Source organism: Nothobranchius furzeri, unplaced genomic scaffold, assembly GCF_043380555.1.
Source record: "Nothobranchius furzeri strain GRZ-AD unplaced genomic scaffold, NfurGRZ-RIMD1 Scf031, whole genome shotgun sequence".
NCBI classification, from domain to species: Eukaryota; Metazoa; Chordata; class Actinopteri; order Cyprinodontiformes; family Nothobranchiidae; genus Nothobranchius; species Nothobranchius furzeri.
In genome coordinates, this window is record NW_027223048.1 from 768661 (window position 1) to 786473 (window position 17813).

The 17813-nt window shown below is 45.4% G+C and overlaps 1 protein-coding gene across 1 annotated transcript in view; it reads left to right on the forward strand.

The window, feature by feature from the left end:
• Positions 1-17250, forward strand: part of LOC139064489 (uncharacterized) — a 42969-nt gene extending 25719 nt beyond the window's left edge. The window contains exon 2 of the mRNA XM_070547813.1: positions 16804-17250. Within this exon, the coding sequence (XP_070403914.1) occupies positions 16804-17037 (234 nt within the window). The 3' untranslated portion in view covers positions 17038-17250. The remainder of the gene's footprint in view (positions 1-16803) is intronic.
• The last annotated feature ends 563 nt before the right edge of the window (positions 17251-17813 follow it).

Below are 17813 nucleotides of genomic sequence, written 5' to 3' on the forward strand. Positions count from 1 at the left end.
TTCATTGTTCAGTCAACTATTTGTGTGTGTGTGTGTGTGTGTGTGTGTGTAGTACATTTTAGTGTATGGTGCCTTTTCAGTTGACATATTTGATTTGTGATTTGTTTTTGGAGAAGCAGAGATGAGCAGGTGCATTGTTTTGATCAAATTATTTAACCTCGTAAAAACGTTCATATGCAAATGACCAAGTGTTAATGATCCAAAAATAAAAACTTTGACTGTTAAATTTTGAAAGTATTGATAAAGAGTACTAGGAAATTGGTTATCAGCAGGGGCCATTTGTGTGTCACTACAGTTTACAGTAAAATAAATGAAAAATCAGAGATGTATTTTTTTCACAAACGTGCTTGTTGGAGTATGTAGAGCCGGTTACTGTTGACCAGCAGGCATGATTTTGTGACAACAACTTTTACAGTGTAGGAGCTACAAACATTTCAATGATTTAAAAATTCAACAAAAATCAGACAAGTATGTTTTCTAAAAAGTAAATGCTGTAAATGCACAGTTAGAGATTATTTTTTAAATATTCTGCTGAAAAAATACCGAGGTCCAGACCTCAATGTCCTCAATGGTAGATACGGCCATGGTGGTGTCTAGTAGTGGGTAAATGTTTTGTTTTTACTCACGCAGCTCTACACAGATTTCCATGGGATCAGAAATCAAACCTGCAACACTCCTTTTCTTGACTGGACCTGTAGGGTACAGGGTAGGGTACAGGGTCCTAACAGCCCTTACCCTCTGGGGGTACTTCAGGAGTATGGGGTACCAGGCCCTCTGATACGGGCTGTTAGGACCCTGTACGACTGGTGTCAGAGCTCGGTCCGCATTGCCGGCAGTTAGTCGAGCTCATTTCTGGTGAGAGTTGGCTGCCCTGATGCCACTGGGTTTGTACTAGGGATGTGACAAAATATCGTTTGGCCAAAACTCGCGATACAAAATGTGACGAAATGCATCGAGGTAAAAAAATATGGACCACGAAATTAGGCTAGTCGGCACTGCTGCATGATTTGTGTAGTAGTAGGGCAGGCCCACAGTCTATGGTGACAGGCTGATAGCACCATCTCTGCTGATAAAGCAGGGTAAAACTAAACAAAATAAAATAAATTAAAAAAACATCCGGGGAACGGTGCAGTGCGTCATGACGTTAAGTCACAGCGCATGTTGTAACAACAACACTGCAGGCTACAGCGAGCAAACAAATATTAGCATTAGCACCAAGTTGGTGCCACCAACTGCCTTGCCCCGAAAGAGCAGAACAATGGAGTCAAATGAGGTCAAAATTGAGGATGCTCCTCCTGGATACAGGTCATCTGTCTGGCAGTATTTTGGCTTTCCGGTTAAAAAAGACAATAACGGCAACAGAGTAACGGAAAAGACCAAGGCTGTGTGTAAGCTATGCTATGCTGTCATTCCGTACACCACCTCCAACACAACAAACATGAACCACCACCTTCAACGTTACCATAAAAATGTGAAGACGGCCTTGGCGAAAACAAGCCTACCGAAAGGACAGCTGACCATGAAACAAGCACTGACACCAACTCTACCTCCGTCAAGTCCACGTGCAAAACAGATAACCCGGCTCATTGGTGAGTTCATAGCGGACTACATGGCTCCATTTAACATAGTAGCGAACAGAAAATTCATCCAAATGTTCAAGGTGCTGGAGCCCAAGTTTAAGATGCCATGCCGGGGACATTTTTCAGAGAAGGTAATCCCGGGAATTTACAATGAAACGAAACAAAGCGTGAAAGAGTGTCTAAAACATGCCGACCGCGTCGCTCTGACCACCGACAGCTGGACCTCGCGTGCAACACAGAGTTATGTCACCATTACGGCACAAGTCATCATCGAAAAATGGGAGAGTAAAAGCTTTGTGTTGCAAACTCGTGAGCTAAGTGAAAGTCATACTGGTGTTAACATAGCTCAAGTGTTGAGAAATTCACTGAGTGAGTGGGAGCTAACAAGGCGACACACAACCATTGCTTGTGTCACAGACAACGCGAGCAACATGGACATTGCTGTGAGAGAGAGCGGTCTCCACCCTCACATCAAGTGCTTGGCGCATGTTGTGAATCTGGCCAGTAAGAGAGGCTTGGCTGTATCCCGCGTTGCGCGCCTTCTTGGTCGTGTGCGAAGAATAACTACATTTTTTCACAAGAGCACCACGGCCACCGCAGTCCTGTGTCATGTTCTGCGGGTGGAGGTGGCAGACCATGTGTGGTGGTGGGTTCCGGAGGCAGATGAGCAGGCAGACGGATGTAAAAAATAAAAAGATGTTTATTGTAGGACAGGAGCACAGGACGAACGAACATGGACAACGACAATGAACCGACAAAGACAACAACCAGGAGGGAGGTATAAATACACAAGGGAATCAGGAACACATGGGCAGAGTAATCAGGGGCAGGAGAGAACAATTAGGCTAATCAGGGCAGGAGAGACACATTCAGGGAGGCTGGGGCAGATCATGACAGTACCGCCCCCCTCAAGGGGCGGATACCAGACGCCCACAAGCCACAAAACACAGGAGACACGAACGAAGAACAGACCAGGGCACACATGACAAGGGAACACAGAAGACGAGACCAGGGAACAAGGAACACCATCCAGGCTGCGGAGCAGAGGCCTCTTGGTTCAGGCGGCACTCCGTCTTACGACCACTCAGACATGTCCAAGAACTCAGTCCAGGGAAACTCGGACTCGTAGACTTGGGCACAGGGGACTCGTAGACTTGGGCACAGGGGACACGTAGACTTGACTAGACTGGACACGTAGACTTGACTAGACTGGACACGTAGACTTGACTAGACTGGACACGTAGACTTGACTAGACTGGACACGATGGCTTGACTAGACTGGACACGATGACTTGACTAGACTGGACACGATGACTTGACTAGACTGGACACGATGACTTGACTAGACTGGACACGATGACTTGACTAGACTGGACACGATGACTTGACTAGACTGGACACGATGACTTGACTAGACTGGACACGATGACTTGACTTGACACGATGACTTGACTGGAACACTTGACTCCAGGAACACAGGACACCAGGAACACAGAGACGAACTGCAGCAGCAGGCATGGGACCCAGCAGGAACTGCAGCAGCAGGCATAGGCCCCAGCAGGAACTGCTGCGTGGAGAACCTGCAGGCGTGGACCAGGAAGTGGTTGAGTAGCGGGAGCGACGCGTGGAAGCCCAGCTCGGCGGCAGGTACTCGACATCCCAATCAGAGCAGGTGCACATCCGATCTGCTGGGTCCATCAGCGGAGGCTCGGGTGAAGGGAAGCCGGAGAAGAGCGGGGAGACCAGCCCTACCACACCGGAGAATAATGGCGTGCGTAGGCGGTGTAGCTCCCTTGAGGCTCCAGGATCCGCGGCTTCAGGAGACGAATGGGACGGGGCTAAAACAGCTGGAGGAGAACGACCCTGGCCACCCCGAAGATAAATAGGATGCGCCAGGATCTCCCAGAGGAACTTCGACCACCCCGAGAACAGGTAGGATGCGCCGAACACAAACTCCAGGCCAGAAATCTCCCACAACTGAAAGGGACAAAAAGAAAAAATAATCCTCCAGGAACAGGTGTGTTAGCTCACCACAGGTCCAGGTTTGGTCGGTTCATTCTGTCATGTTCTGCGGGTGGAGGTGGCAGACCATGTGTGGTGGTGGGTTCCAGAGGCAGATGAGCAGGCAGACGGATGTAAAAAATAAAAAGATGTTTATTGTAGGACAGGAGCACAGGACGAACGAACATGGACAACGACAATGAACCGACAAAGACAACAACCAGGAGGGAGGTATAAATACACAAGGGAATCAGGAACACATGGGCAGAGTAATCAGGGGCAGGAGAGAACAATTTGGCTAATCAGGGCAGGAGAGACACATTCAGGGAGGCTGGGGCAGATCATGACATCCTGACCAACAAGCAAACCCAGTTGTAACTGCCTCGGCATAAACTCATCACCGATGTCCAGACCAGGTGGAACAGCACGTAGGAAATGCTGGCGCGCTACCTGGAGCAGCAAGCAGCTGTCTCAGCAGCGTTGAGCTGCCCAGAAATCCGAAGGAATGCGAGAGAAATCGACACTCTGGATCACACTGATATATCAGATGTAGAAGACATAGTGAAACTGCTTAAGCCACTGAAGACAGCCACAACTGTTGTCTGTGATGAAAAAGAGCCCACTGTTTCACTGATAATGCCACTGAAGTACATGATCGAGCAAAGCATGTCACCAAACGAAAATGACACACAGACCATCGCCAACATGAAATCTTACTCGACATCTCGGACCGATGCACCGGGGACTGTAATGACGTGCTGCAGGAGTGCACAGCGCTTGACCCACGATTCAGAAGCCTGTCCCATCTGAATGATGAACAACGTGAGTCCATCTATGCCAGAATATGTGAAAAAGCTTCAGCACTTCATGAGCAGCGCAACCAGGTAGGCTAACTTTTATTGGGGGAAAAGAGGTTTCCTGCTGCATGTGTGTAACTGTATGTATGTGCAGGCCAGAGTCTGAAAACTTATTTCTCATGTTTTTTTATTAGTCCATCAGAGAGAGAGTGAATGAGAGTGAAGGACAGAAATGTTTAACTAGTTTTTCTATTTTATTTATTTTCAGACCAGTTACACTGATGAAAGAACCACTAGGGCCAGTGCTTCAACATCAGAGGCAGCAGCAGAGCAGGCCAGGGTCATGGTTGAGGCAGCACAGGGAGCAGAGCAGAGCCAGGAAGAGCCAGTAGAAGGAGAAAGGCAGATGCAGGATGCAACACAGCCTCCCCCACCAAAGAAGACAGCGTTGGAAGATCTCCTTGGGAGCTCCTACACTACTGTTGAGACAGTGCAGACCAGCAGAGGGATTGAAATGGAGATACTCTCCTACAGGAGTGGGATTCCCGTCCCACTCAACAGAAGTCCACTTGAGTGGTGGAAAGTTAATGCTTATGCTTACCCCATACTTGCCTCCCTTGCCAAAGCCTACCTTTGCATTCCTGCTACATCAGTGCCCAGTGAGCGTCTTTTCCACAGCAGGAGACATTGTGTCTGCTCAGAGATCACTGATTACACCAGAACATGTTGATATGTTAGTTTTTTTGAAGAAGAACCAGTCCTGAGATAAGATAACCAAGGCCTATAGCAGCACTAGGGATGGGTACCTTTGACATTTGAATCGATCCGGTACTAATTCCCGGTACCTACGAGTCGATACCGGTACTTAACGGTACCAATTTTCGATACTTTTGAGTGTTTATTATTTTAATTCTCTTTTATAATTAAATATATATTTTTCTCAATATATAACCATATTTGATAAATATCATGATAAATAACATACAAGTTTGTATTTTAACTTCGTCCTTGTAGTTTTATAAGCTGATAATTAAACTGAAGCAAACATCTTTACTGTGAACTAAATTTACTGTGTATCTTCATTCCTTTTGCCGTCCTTTTTCATATGATTTTTCCTACTGGGAAGTTAGAATTTCCGAGGAGAAAGCGAACGCACCATTAGCTGATAACGGTGGCAATGGAAGCTAAAATATCAAGCTAACGTTATCTTTAACAGTTTATTTAGCTGCTGGAGCAGATTAAAACGATGATGGATCAAACTTAGATCGTTGTCGCTGGTTTTACCTTCACCCATTCACCCGTCGCATTTAGTAAAGTAAAGCCAAACTTTAGAGCGCGTTCATGTTCTTCTAGTCGGAAATTCGGAGTTCCGAGGAGAAAGCGAACGCACCATTAGCGAAACGGAAGCTAACAAATCAAGGTAACGTTATCTTAAACATTTTATTTACCTACTGGAGCAGATTAAGATGAGGATGTCTCACTTAGATCGTTGTCTGTCGCTAGTTTCATCACCCAGTTACCCATCACATTTAGTGAAGTGGACCCAAGCTTTAGCGTGCGTTCTTCTTTCTACCATGCTTGCTCTGTTTACAACTGGCTCGCAGGGACCGGCGACATAATGCTCTTGCGCATGCGCACCTGTCTTGGCAGTACCGAAACGTGGCACCGTTTGAAATGACGTGAATCGGTGTTCGGTCGGTACTGTGGAATTCGGTCGGTACCTTAAAAAGTACCGAATTCGGTACTCATCCCTAAGCAGCACTAAGGGTGTTCCTGTTTGTGTTTGGCCTGTTAGGCCTTGTGTTTCCCTGTGTGCAACTGGAAAAAAAATAAACAAGTTGTTATTATACAGTAATATTTTTTTTCTTTTTTTTCTTATCTGATATCGTATCGTGACGTATCGTTTCGTGCCTCAGACATATCGAGGTGCATCGTATCGTGAGTTTAGGTAGATCATCCCATTCCTAGTTTGTACTGTATTGTATAATAAATAGTTTTATATTTGACGTGTTTGATTAGAAACTATAAATGTTTACTAAATATATTTGTATATGTCATAACCTGCCTTCATTTTATTTCTTAAGAGTAAAATCCCTCTACTGTGGATTTAGTTCTGTGTTATAATCCAACCCCTCCTCTTTAATCCGGGCTTGGGACCGGCAGAAGTGACCCAAAAGGGAAACTCTGGCAGAGTTAGTTGGATTTTTTTTTTTTTATTTTTTTTTTTGGTGCTGGACGAGAAGCTCGTCCATTTGCCCTTTTCTGTCAGCTGTTATCTTTTTAAGGCGTAACACATTCAGGTGTTACACCTCTGAGCCAGAATCTTCTCCAGAACAGAGTGAATGCTGCCCAGAAACAAGCTGTTTCCTCTCTTACTGAAATGCACTCTGTCTGGGAGAAAAAGGGTGTTGTTGAAGAACCTGAGCTCAGGATGCTCGATGACCAGGCCCCCAAAGCTCCTAACGGCCCTCCTCAGTAAAGAATTAACCTGTTTTCTGTTGCTGTTAATTCTTCCTGGTCGCCCGTATCGCCACGACTGCCGTTCGTTGATGGCGGAAAAGGCTATTCTCATTTCCGGAAAGTCCTTATGGAGGTGGGACAAATCCTTTTGGATCTGAGAAGCCAGTTCCACCGGGGAAACGAGACCCAGATCGTTTCCTCCGGCGTGGATGACCAGAATATCTGGAGGACCGTGTGTGGGAGCCTCGGAGTAAAACCTGGGAAGGACACCGCCCCAGCGCATGCCTCCTTTGCCAAACCATTGGACCTTAGCTCTGAGTCCAAAGTTTGTCCCAAACTGCCGCTGAGCCGCCTCTTCACCCCGTCTGATGTAACTGGATCCAATAATCCAGATTACTGGAGTTCGAGGCTGCTCAGACTTGATGGTAGATGCAGTTTTTGGGGGTTCGGAGACACTTTTGGGTCCTGAATCCGTCCCTTTCCTACGACCTTTGAGGCGGATCATAGTGGGACGTTTCTGCTGAGGTGTGCCTTCTGACAGCCGCAGCCTTTTAGCAGCGCTGGGGAAGTCAGAGTTCTCGTGACCTCCGTCACTCAAACGCTTTCTTTTCCCCAACAGCTGAAAGTGAGGAGTATCCTGGAGTTGGACAGAGGACGTCTGTCTTTTCTCCACTACGGAAATTCCTCGGTACCTTGCCAGCATTTTATATCTTTGGTCTTGTCGATTAGCCCGTAAAACAGAGGAGTTTTTGCTGGAGATGGATGTTAAACCTCCACTGGTGTCCACAGACACGACTGTCTTGAAAAAGACACTTGGTTCCTCAAAGGGCTGAATCTGACGAGACTTGTCAGGTTTTGATGCAGACAGACACAGGTTTTGTGTTTCTGCGAAGCTAGTTCCTCTGTAGCTAGCCAGAAGTTCATATCTGCGTCGTTTGTGAAGCGACTGTAGCTCAGAGGACCTTAGCCCTGACTGGAAAGCTGGTTGGCTGTTTGACAGAACAAAGACCATTTTGCACTCTAGGATTTCCGAGCAGTGAATAATTTAGCTATAAATATTCACCAAATGCACCAGATTTCTCTGAAGGAAGCTGTTAAAAGATGTATTTTACACAAAACCAACAAGTTTTCTGAGAGCAACAATCCGTCCAACCTCCTTCTTCAAAGCAAGTCTGATACTGACTGACCACTGACTGCAGACCTTTATGTATATGTCCATGCTGCCAGCGTCAGTCATAAAGGCTTTGTGACGTCATCACGCCACCTGCGCTTCCGTGCGTGCAGACCATTACAATTGTACTGCTGCGCATGCGTGAACGCTGTGGCCGTCTTGTGTGTCGGGTTTCTGTCTCCAGAGGGTCCGGTCCGGTCCAGTTGGGACAGAAAGAACGTTTAGCTGCTTCTGCAGGTTCTAATGAAACACTTTTAAACACTAAAGACTAGAAATGTCAGTCCTACCTGTAAATACGAGCTCAATGAAGCACGTAAAAGTAAATACGTGAACTTTGCGCACATGCAGCAAAAACAGTAGAGGGAGAACAGCAGTTAACGTAGCACACGGCAGGTCTCCATGGCAACAAGGGCTTGCTTCCACGTTACGTAAAAGGGGTGGACAATGGTTTCTGGCGCTGAATCCAGGAAGTAGAGAAAACAAGACTGACCAAACAGAAAAACTGTCATTAGAAAATATCAGGAACATGAAATCAGGCAGATGAAGTCAGTTGTCTTAACCACGGTGTTTCAGGTAAATGTAAACCGTCTGTTGGACCAATGTCGCCCTCCTGTGCCTGTTTGCTGGTACTGCACCTAAAATATTGACATTATTCTAATGGTTCTGAAAGAAAATGAAACAACTGTAATAAAACCAGAAAATACACCCATGCACCTAACATCTTCATCACGCTGTTGTAAAAACCATCTCTGACATTTCCTCTCCCTGGCTCGCACTGGTCAGCGAGGCGCTGTCTGTATTTTCACTGCTCATTAATGGCGCCCAGTCAGACGCAAGCACGTGCAGCATGGAACAAGACATGTGTGTTAAAATGTATTTGTACAGGATTTAAAAAGCTGACATTGCTTCACAATAAATCTTAAGGCGCCATATATTAAATTGAGGACATAAAAGCAAAAATAAAATAGATAAAACAAAAAGTCATACAGCCAAAATCTAGTTAAAACCATGATACATAAATCAGCTGCTGTTAAAAACAACATAGAGATTATTTCATTACCGGATGTAGTATGTTTGTGTCCCTGCTGCATAGTTCTGGATACCCAGTTTTGTTATTGGTTGTTTTTAGTGGTTGAAGGTTACTATAATAGCTTACTGCCTTTGTGTGTTTACCTCTAATCTTATTAATTTTCCTTTTTCTTTTCTGTAAGTGTTTGTGCTGCTCTAGCAAATGAATTTCCCCACTGACATTACTGTTCTATTCTATTCATCCACCTGGGACCAGTGCTCTAAAACATCTCCTGTTGTGTGAAAAACGGGTGTGGGAGTTTCTACACCAGCCCACGACTAGAAGATCTTAGACTGTCCCCGTGTCCCCGTGATGGACTGACTGATGGAGTTCTGTAGCAGCTCCCTGAGACCACACTGAGAAATAAGCATGGGAGAGAGATAGTGGGTGGGTGGGGCTTATTTTGATTGAATTTATTATTTATTCATTTTATTTATTTATTTACTTACTTTTTAATCTTCTGAGTCTTCTGAGTGACGTCAGCGTGACGCGTAACTTCATGTTTTGCTGCACATCTCGACATGTCATGGCAACATAATTGGGGTGGCTCGCTCTTGGTCTCTCAGTCTAAGTTGAATTACTGAAAAAGATGGACTTTTACACAATATTTACATTTTTCCAGTTTCACTTGCATGTCCTCCATCAGATTTCTAGATGACCTGGTGTGACTTTTCCAAAGTGATGATTTGTGCTGGTTATTGTTATAAAATTTAACCTCACGGTTATTGTGACCAAAATTATCACGGTTTTCGGTATTATCGCGGTATTTTTTTAAACGTGTTACATTTTCAGACAACTAAATAATCCCTGTATACCAGGAATTTATTGTCCTCAGTTTGTGTCTAAGTTTTGCCTAAAGTTTTTCATTTTGTAATTATGTTGTTTATTCCTTTACATTTTCCCCCTTTAGACTTTAAAATACAAATATTTGCCCATAACTTCTTAATGTTTGTCTGTTTGATGTCATCATTTTAAAAATATTAGATCAGATGATACTCAGGCCCTGTCCACACGTAGCCGGGGATCTGCCAAAACGTAGATATTTTTCTACGTTTTGGCCTGTCATCCACACGAAAACGGATCTTTTTAAAAACTCCGGCCAAAGTGAAGATCTGCGTTTTCTCCGTTTTGGGTGTCTGCGTGTGGACAGACAAAACCGGAGTTTTAAGGTCCGCAACGTCACTTTCCATGACAAAAAAATGCTGACATCACGTGTGCGACCTGTGTTTACACTAGCCGACAGCATGGATGCCCTCAGAGCTGCGCTCGCTTTCTCAATCGTCCAAGCGCTTTTTGCTTGTTTGTTTTTGCAAGCGGAATTACTGCTGCTTGCGGAAGACCACAGACGAAGGACGAGGTTAAGAACGGGGGAAGTACTGCCGCCTACAGGTCTGGCATGTCCTTAACAACGTATTTATCCGGGTACGTGTGGACAGAGTTTTTTTAAAACGAGGTGGTGTGGACGCAAGTTTTTGGAGGGGCGGATATTCGTTTTAAAAAGACCCGGCTACGTGTGGACTAGGCCTCAGTACGCCTTCTACTCAGATACCTTTTTACCCTTACTGTCATGAGCTGGGGTGAGTACTCTCTTCCTCTTAACCATCTGTGAGTCTCTTGCCAGGAGAGGGAGTGGCCCAGCTGTTCCTGATCAGCGGGGTGTTTTCCTATTTAAGGTGGATGGAGGACACAATTCGACGCCGGAAGATTGCCTCAGTGTGGTAGTAGCCAGCCACTCGAGTTATCTCTAGTATTTCTTGGATTAATGTTATTCGTAGTGTTTAGCTCTAGTATTTTTGGATGTTGACCTTTCTTGCTTCGCCTGGAACTGATTTGGATTTTTACCCTTCGTCAGGATTTCTGTCGGCCTCTTTAGATACTTACCTCTACTGCAGGATTTGGATTTTCAGCACGCGGACCATATCACCAACCTCCATAACCCACCTCTCATCTCAACCCAGTGCCCCATCCACCAGGACGCCCCGCTTCTCTCCACCTATGCTCCCTCTCCTGCGCTTCCCCCCGGCTCTCTACCTCTCCCTCCTCCAGCCAACATCTACACGCCCCACAGGATGTTCTGCTGAACACCTCTGCCTAGACCCCTGCACGGACCTAAAATCTGAGCCCCAGCCCGACCCGGCCCGAAAAGGTTTTCAGGATTCTCTGGCCCGACCCGAGCCTGACTTTTTTTAACCAACTAAATGAAAACAAAGTGCGTCAATCCTGACCAATGTGTTAAAAGACGAGCAGGATCCGATCAATTTGTTTTTCCCTCGTTTACCGTCACGGAGATAACGGCGCACTGGCTCTGGTGGTAATCAAGTTAAATTTGATCTCTTTCCAACAATTTTCACAAGCAAACAAAACAGTCTAAAGCAGGGCTTGTGTCGACCGGATAGTTACCGTGTTTGGCCGTTTATTTTGACAGAGAAAGAATAGAAAGAATTATCCCGACGCATGCAGACAAACTGACAATTTATTCGTTACACACATCGCAGATGTAGCTAAATCACCCAAGAAAAGATTCCCATCTGAACATCTGAGCTGCTCAGCGCATATGTGCACAGCGAGCTGAAGTTGTGGAGAGGGGCTTGGAGCGCATCGCAGAACCAGAGCGCATGCGGGAAGGTTCCTCCCACTGAAGCGAGTGTTTTCCAAACCCTGTCTCTCAGAGAGACTTGTCCCTTAGAAAATGTTCCCTGATTATGAAACTTTGGCTGAATAGTGCTTGTTCCTGTCTCCAATGTGCGACACATCCAGGAGGAGAATCCCAGAATCTCTTCAGCCCAGGAAGCGCCTATGATTACGCACAAGGGTGACCCGTCAACCCGGTCTCACAGTAAGACCGGGTTGGACCTGTTCAGGTTTACGCAGACAATCTTTACATAGAATTGACTTACAGATATAAAATTAATTCAGTAAAATATAAAACATTTTATTTAAATATCCATTCATTATTTTACAAGCACAGAGAGCCGCATCAGAAGGATGGGAGAGCCGCGGGTTGTGACATGTTTTCTCCAGGACCAGAGAGGACGCAAAGTCAATACATCTCTTTTATTGTGAGGTAATAGGAGCGATTTGTGGCAGCGGCAGCACGAGTGGCACTTGCAGTGGCAGCTCTGACTCTTCCGGGTGGTGCCACGGCTTTTAGTGGCACCTGCCACTGCTGCCATGGCCGCTGCCACTGCTGCCACAGCTGCCACGGCCCATGCCACTGCTGCCAAGACACTTCCAGGTGGTGCCACGGCTTTTAGTGGCACTAGCCACGCCCCCTGCCTCTAAAAGTCGTGGCACCACCCGGAACTGGTGGTGCCACGACTTTTAGTGGCACCTGCCACTGCTGCCACGGTACCTGCGGCTGCCACAGGCTGTAGTGACCTCAGTAATTGCAGCACTTATTGCATCATCGGCCTCATCATGCCAACGTTTTTATTTTTTACTTTATTAACAAAATCAAAACAAACAAGGCTGTCACCGAAAATATTTGAAATATTTCAAGCGGTTTACAAATGCATTTCCCAGTCACTCCAGGCATATACAGTGTAATGCAATCAGAAGCGTTAATGCATTTATTTTTTCCATCATTTTTATTGCTCCCCCAGACAAATCTGTGACAGCTCTAGTGGAAGATCCACAGACACTTCCGGGTTGAGGACCGGCGGGTCACCGGCCTCCGGTACGGAGTCAGGAAGCAGGGGATTACCAGAGGCAGATGGAGAGCGCCAGAGCAGTTCTCAATTTCTGAAATAATTTATGACAACTGCTACCAATGTGGATTGTGGAATAAAAAGAGATAATCTGTTAGTTTTCTCAATATTGTCATTGCAATCGCAGCAGATAACGCCATCTGCCGGCTTAAAATGGTTATTGCAGTACATTTTAAACAACTTTTTTGTAACTATTTCAATCTTTGTTTTCACATACATTCAGTTTAAAATGTAACCTACATTCAACGTACTGAAGAATAAAGCAAATACAAATGACCTCAGATGAGGAACATGAAAATTACATTTAGAACTTGCAACAATTACCACATGACACTACACCGTAAAATAAATTATGATGCAAAATAATAATAAAATAAAAATAAAATATCATCAACAAACAAAAAATGTTCAGAGGTTGATATTTCAGCATTATATTTCAAACATGTTTGATTCATTGGACTGTAATTTAAAGAACAAGAAACTCAGACATTGTTTCGTACAACTCAGTTATAGATTGGTTATTTTCTGATACTACTTTTAGAGATGTTGTAAATTGTTTTATTTCATTTTTAAAATGGTTAATGTTAGGCTTGCTGTTTTTCCATTTAGTTTTATGTATATGGTATTTTCCCATGATGAAAATAATATTCACCATTTTGGATATCTTTTTTGGCAGAGCATCCATGTAGATCAACACTTTAGATTTGTTAAGCCATACATCATTTCTCTCAATATTTAATAATCGATAAACATCCTCCCAAAAACCAGTTGTTACTGAACACGAGAAGAAAAGGTGCTCAATGGTTTCACATTCTGTCATACAAAAGACACACCGGTTCACTTCAAAATTAAATCTTTTTCTTAATGTTTCGGCAGCTGGATTGATATTATGTATTATTTTGAATTGAATTTCTTTCAACTTGGGTGCAATTGGCCATTTAAGATAGCTGCATGGCTGTAGTTTCCTTTCCTGTGATTTTTATTTTCTTTGATTTGTCAATATCATAGAATAACTATTTTTAACATACTTCCAAGTACTTTGTTTTTACATTTTTGTTCACCTTATTTAAATTTGCCAATTTTCAACTCAGGAAGTTTAATCACCACATTTGAATTAAGCAAGGTATTTTTAATCATGAATTTAAGGGAAGTGGAATAGCTCTACTGATTTGATTAAACTCTCTAACAGAGCATTTAAAATTAAATTTTTCGACAAAACATTCAAATTGTAACAAATTGCCATTTTTATCCATCAAATCTGTCACATATAAAATCTGTTTGTCATACCATTCTTCTTTGAATTTAGTCTTCCTATTAATTACAATGGCTCTATTATTCCACAAGGTGGAGCTATGCAGTGTAAAGTTGTGGCTGAATATCATTTTCCAGTAGAGCAGAATTTGTTTATGGAAGTCAGATAGTTTGATTGGTAATTTATATATTTCAAAGTCACATTTTAACAGGAATTCTAATCCTCCAACCTTTTGGAAAATATATTTTGGTTTGTGGAACCATATAGAATACCATATAGAATGTGTCTGTGAAGGTTCTCAGTCATCCAGGTCATTGTAGTCTAAGGAGCTTTGAAAGAAAAGCGTCTGGACTTAAAGCACCGTCCCTGTTACTCTCTAAATATGTACAGTAAATACAAATACAAATTTATACAATATTACTAAAAGAAGAATTACTAAACAGAGATTTATTCTACAGGATAAGGTGTAAATTGGCCATGGTAAAATTTATAAATAATGTGTTATTGACAAGAACGTACATTGGAAGTTTTCAATGATACATTCAATGATACATTAATGAAATATTGGCCATTAAAAACAGTTGTAAGGACCAGTTCCTCTCCAAGAATGTTAAGTGTTTCCAGTGTTTTCTAGGACATCATTAAATTCAGATGTTAGGAATTCAGCCAAAAGCTATTGCTGTTGAAAGCAAATGCCATTTTTATTCAGATAAGTTTAACCATATGAAAAAAGATATTATTTGCCAGTGCAAATGTAAACAGAAGCAGAAAGCTTAAAATTAACGGCTTTCGTTTTACTTTATGCAAATAGAAATTAAAAGGTACAGAACCTTAAACAACTGTTTCACAGTCTTGTGCAAAAACTTACACACTTCAAGTATCCAGAAACATTCAAATGCAGTTAATGTATCATTGAATGTCAATATTATCAATATACTGCACAACTATGCAGTCATGGAATTATGGTAACTGCAAAAATGTTTTTAAATTGATGACCTGAATTGAATCAATATCGGATCGGAATCGATCGGATTAGATATTGATAATCGATTTTGCTCCAGGAGCTACCTGCCATCATCTCCGCGGCTGCAGTCCGCAAGGGGCTAGCCGTGCCAGAACCGGCTCCGCCTGAAGCAGATGATTTGGCGGGAATTTTCGGGGCAACACAAACGCGCTGTCCAGACCCCATCTGGCCGCGCTTCCCCGCTGCCATGAGCTGCTGGTCCGCCGCATTCTCCGAACCTGCTAAGGTCAAAGTGCCAATTTCCACATATGCGCCCATTACCAAGGTCAAGTGCTTCTCCGACCAGGGCTGGCCATCCGTTCCTCCACTGGAGCCGGACTTGGCCTCGCTGTTTGGTGCCAAGAACTACCTCACTGGCCCGCGAGCAGTTCCCGCTTCTAAGCATGACCAGCTGCTGACGCGGCTCACCGATCGCGCACACCAGTGTGCCTTCCAGACCGGCGCTGCAGGAAATAATATTGCCCTTCTTGCCTTTGTCATTTCCAAAATGGTGGAAGAGCTTGACGTTCCTGACGAGTCGAAAACCATCATTACTAAAACTGCTGATTCCATTCTCAATCTGTGTGCTGCTGTACTCAGCGGTTCTGCTCACATTGCTGCCTGGCAGACCCTTATCCAGTGGGCCTTGTGTCTCACGGCCCTGCCCTCCATTCCTGAACACCTGCACAGAGAGATGCTGGAAGGCCCCATCAGCTCTGATGTTCTGTTTGGTCCCCATCTTAGGAGTGTCATAGAGAGGGCTCAGAAGACAGCTGAACTGTCAGCCACGGTGTGAGACCTGGTCCACCCTCGGTCCGCCTCTCACTCCGGCCGTTCCTCCAGAGGATTGGACGAATGGCGCGGAAACTTCAGACACCCAGCTGCTCCGCCCACCCCACCGAGCCGGCCTCCCGCTTAGGTTCCATCTCAGCGGGACCAGAGAGTTGGCAGCCAACAGTTTCGAAAGAGCCAGCAGATACCATCTTGGCCGTCACAGTCGCAAGAACCTCGCTGAAAGCAACCACGAAAATGACTCGTTGGGGGGGGAATGTGTGTGCTTCCGACTGTAATGTTAACTCTGTGAATGATTTTGGTTTTGAAAAAAAAAACCAAAAAACGTCACATTGAGAGCACAATCCTACAGTCCTCTGCAGAATCCTCTGCCGAATCCTCACACATGTTCCCCACACCAAGCACTGCGACACACCTGCATGTTCACGCAGTCAGTCATATTACACGAGCAGCTGTAAGGGTGCGCTCCATTTGCGCACCGGCCTTAGCTTCCAGCCAGGCCCAACACATCCCGCTCCCCCCACAACGTAGGGTGGGACGGGATGTCATGGCGCTATCATGACCACACGCAGCGACACAGTGAGCGGCTCCATCTGCTGGCACTTTGTCGTCCCCATGCACGGGTCTGGCTCCCACTCGTCCTTTATCTTTGGACTCCACGCTCTACGGTGCGGTTTAGCCTCTTCCAGCTGTTTCACACTCGCCCTTTCGAGCGCAGCCCTTTGTGGGTCGCTCCCAGTTCTCTGGTGCGAGCGACGGCGATAAGGGCGCGAACCCAGTCCTCAGACGTTCACGTGACTTCGAACACGCGTCCGCTGTCGGAACGCGCGCAAGAATGGCGCCGCTTTTGTCTCATGAGCAAATGGATATCGGACACCATTCAATGCAGTCACACACTCCATTTTCAGTCCGCTCCTCCTCCCTTCAACGGGATCGTGGAGACGACGTTCACATCACAGGAACATTCTCAGGCCCTGGAGCTGGAGCTACAGGAACTTCTGTCCATGAACGCCATTTCCCAAGTCCCTCGCGGACAAGAGCTCTCAGGCTTCTACTCCCGCTACTTTGTAGTACCGAAGAAGTCAGGAGGAATGAGACCAATTCTCGACCTTTCCCTGTTTCATAGCAGTGATGCATTTCCGCATGTTAACAATGAGGCAAGTCCTAGAATACGTGCGCTCCGGGGACTGGTTCACGTCGATTGACCTGAAAGACCCATACTTTCACGCCCCAGTAATTCCCAAACACCGGAAGTTCCAGTGCTTTTCAATCAAGGGAGTTCAATACCAGTTCAATCGTCTCCCTTTCGGCTACTCGCTAGCCCCGCGCACCTTCTCCAAATGTCTGGAGACCGCTCTGCAGCCATTGCGCACGGCGGGAATGAGGGTTTTATTTTACCTGGACGATCTGCTCCTATGCGCCCGGTCCAAGGACAAGGCGTCAGAGCAAACCAGGAAGTTAATAGAGCATCTGTCAACCCTGGGGTTTTCCATAAACTGGGAAAAGAGCTCCATCCTTCCATCCCAGTCGATTGTGTTTCTTGGGGTGGAGCCTCCCTAATGAGAGCACGTTTGTCTCCGACGAGAGCAGCAGATCTCACCACGGTGATCTCCCGCGTGCAACCCTGCAAGATTGGGAGAGCCCTGTTAGTCATGAAACTTCTGGGCATGATGGCTGCAGCCCACGCTGTGGTGCCGTTAGGTTTACTACACACGAGACACCTACAGCGTTGGTTCATCTGCCTCCGGGTACACCCGATACGTCAGAAGACACAGATGTTGAGGGTTCCCCCTTCAGTGGGCAGGGACCTCGCTCATTGGGGGAATCCCTGCATCCTCTCACACGGGGTCCCCATCGGATGTTCTACGTCACACGTATCTGTTTTTCTGGATGCGTCACTGTTGGGATGGGGGGGGGGCACGTGCTTGTCCCATATGGTGGCAGATCGCTGGCCCTCCCACACGCACGAGCACATAAATGT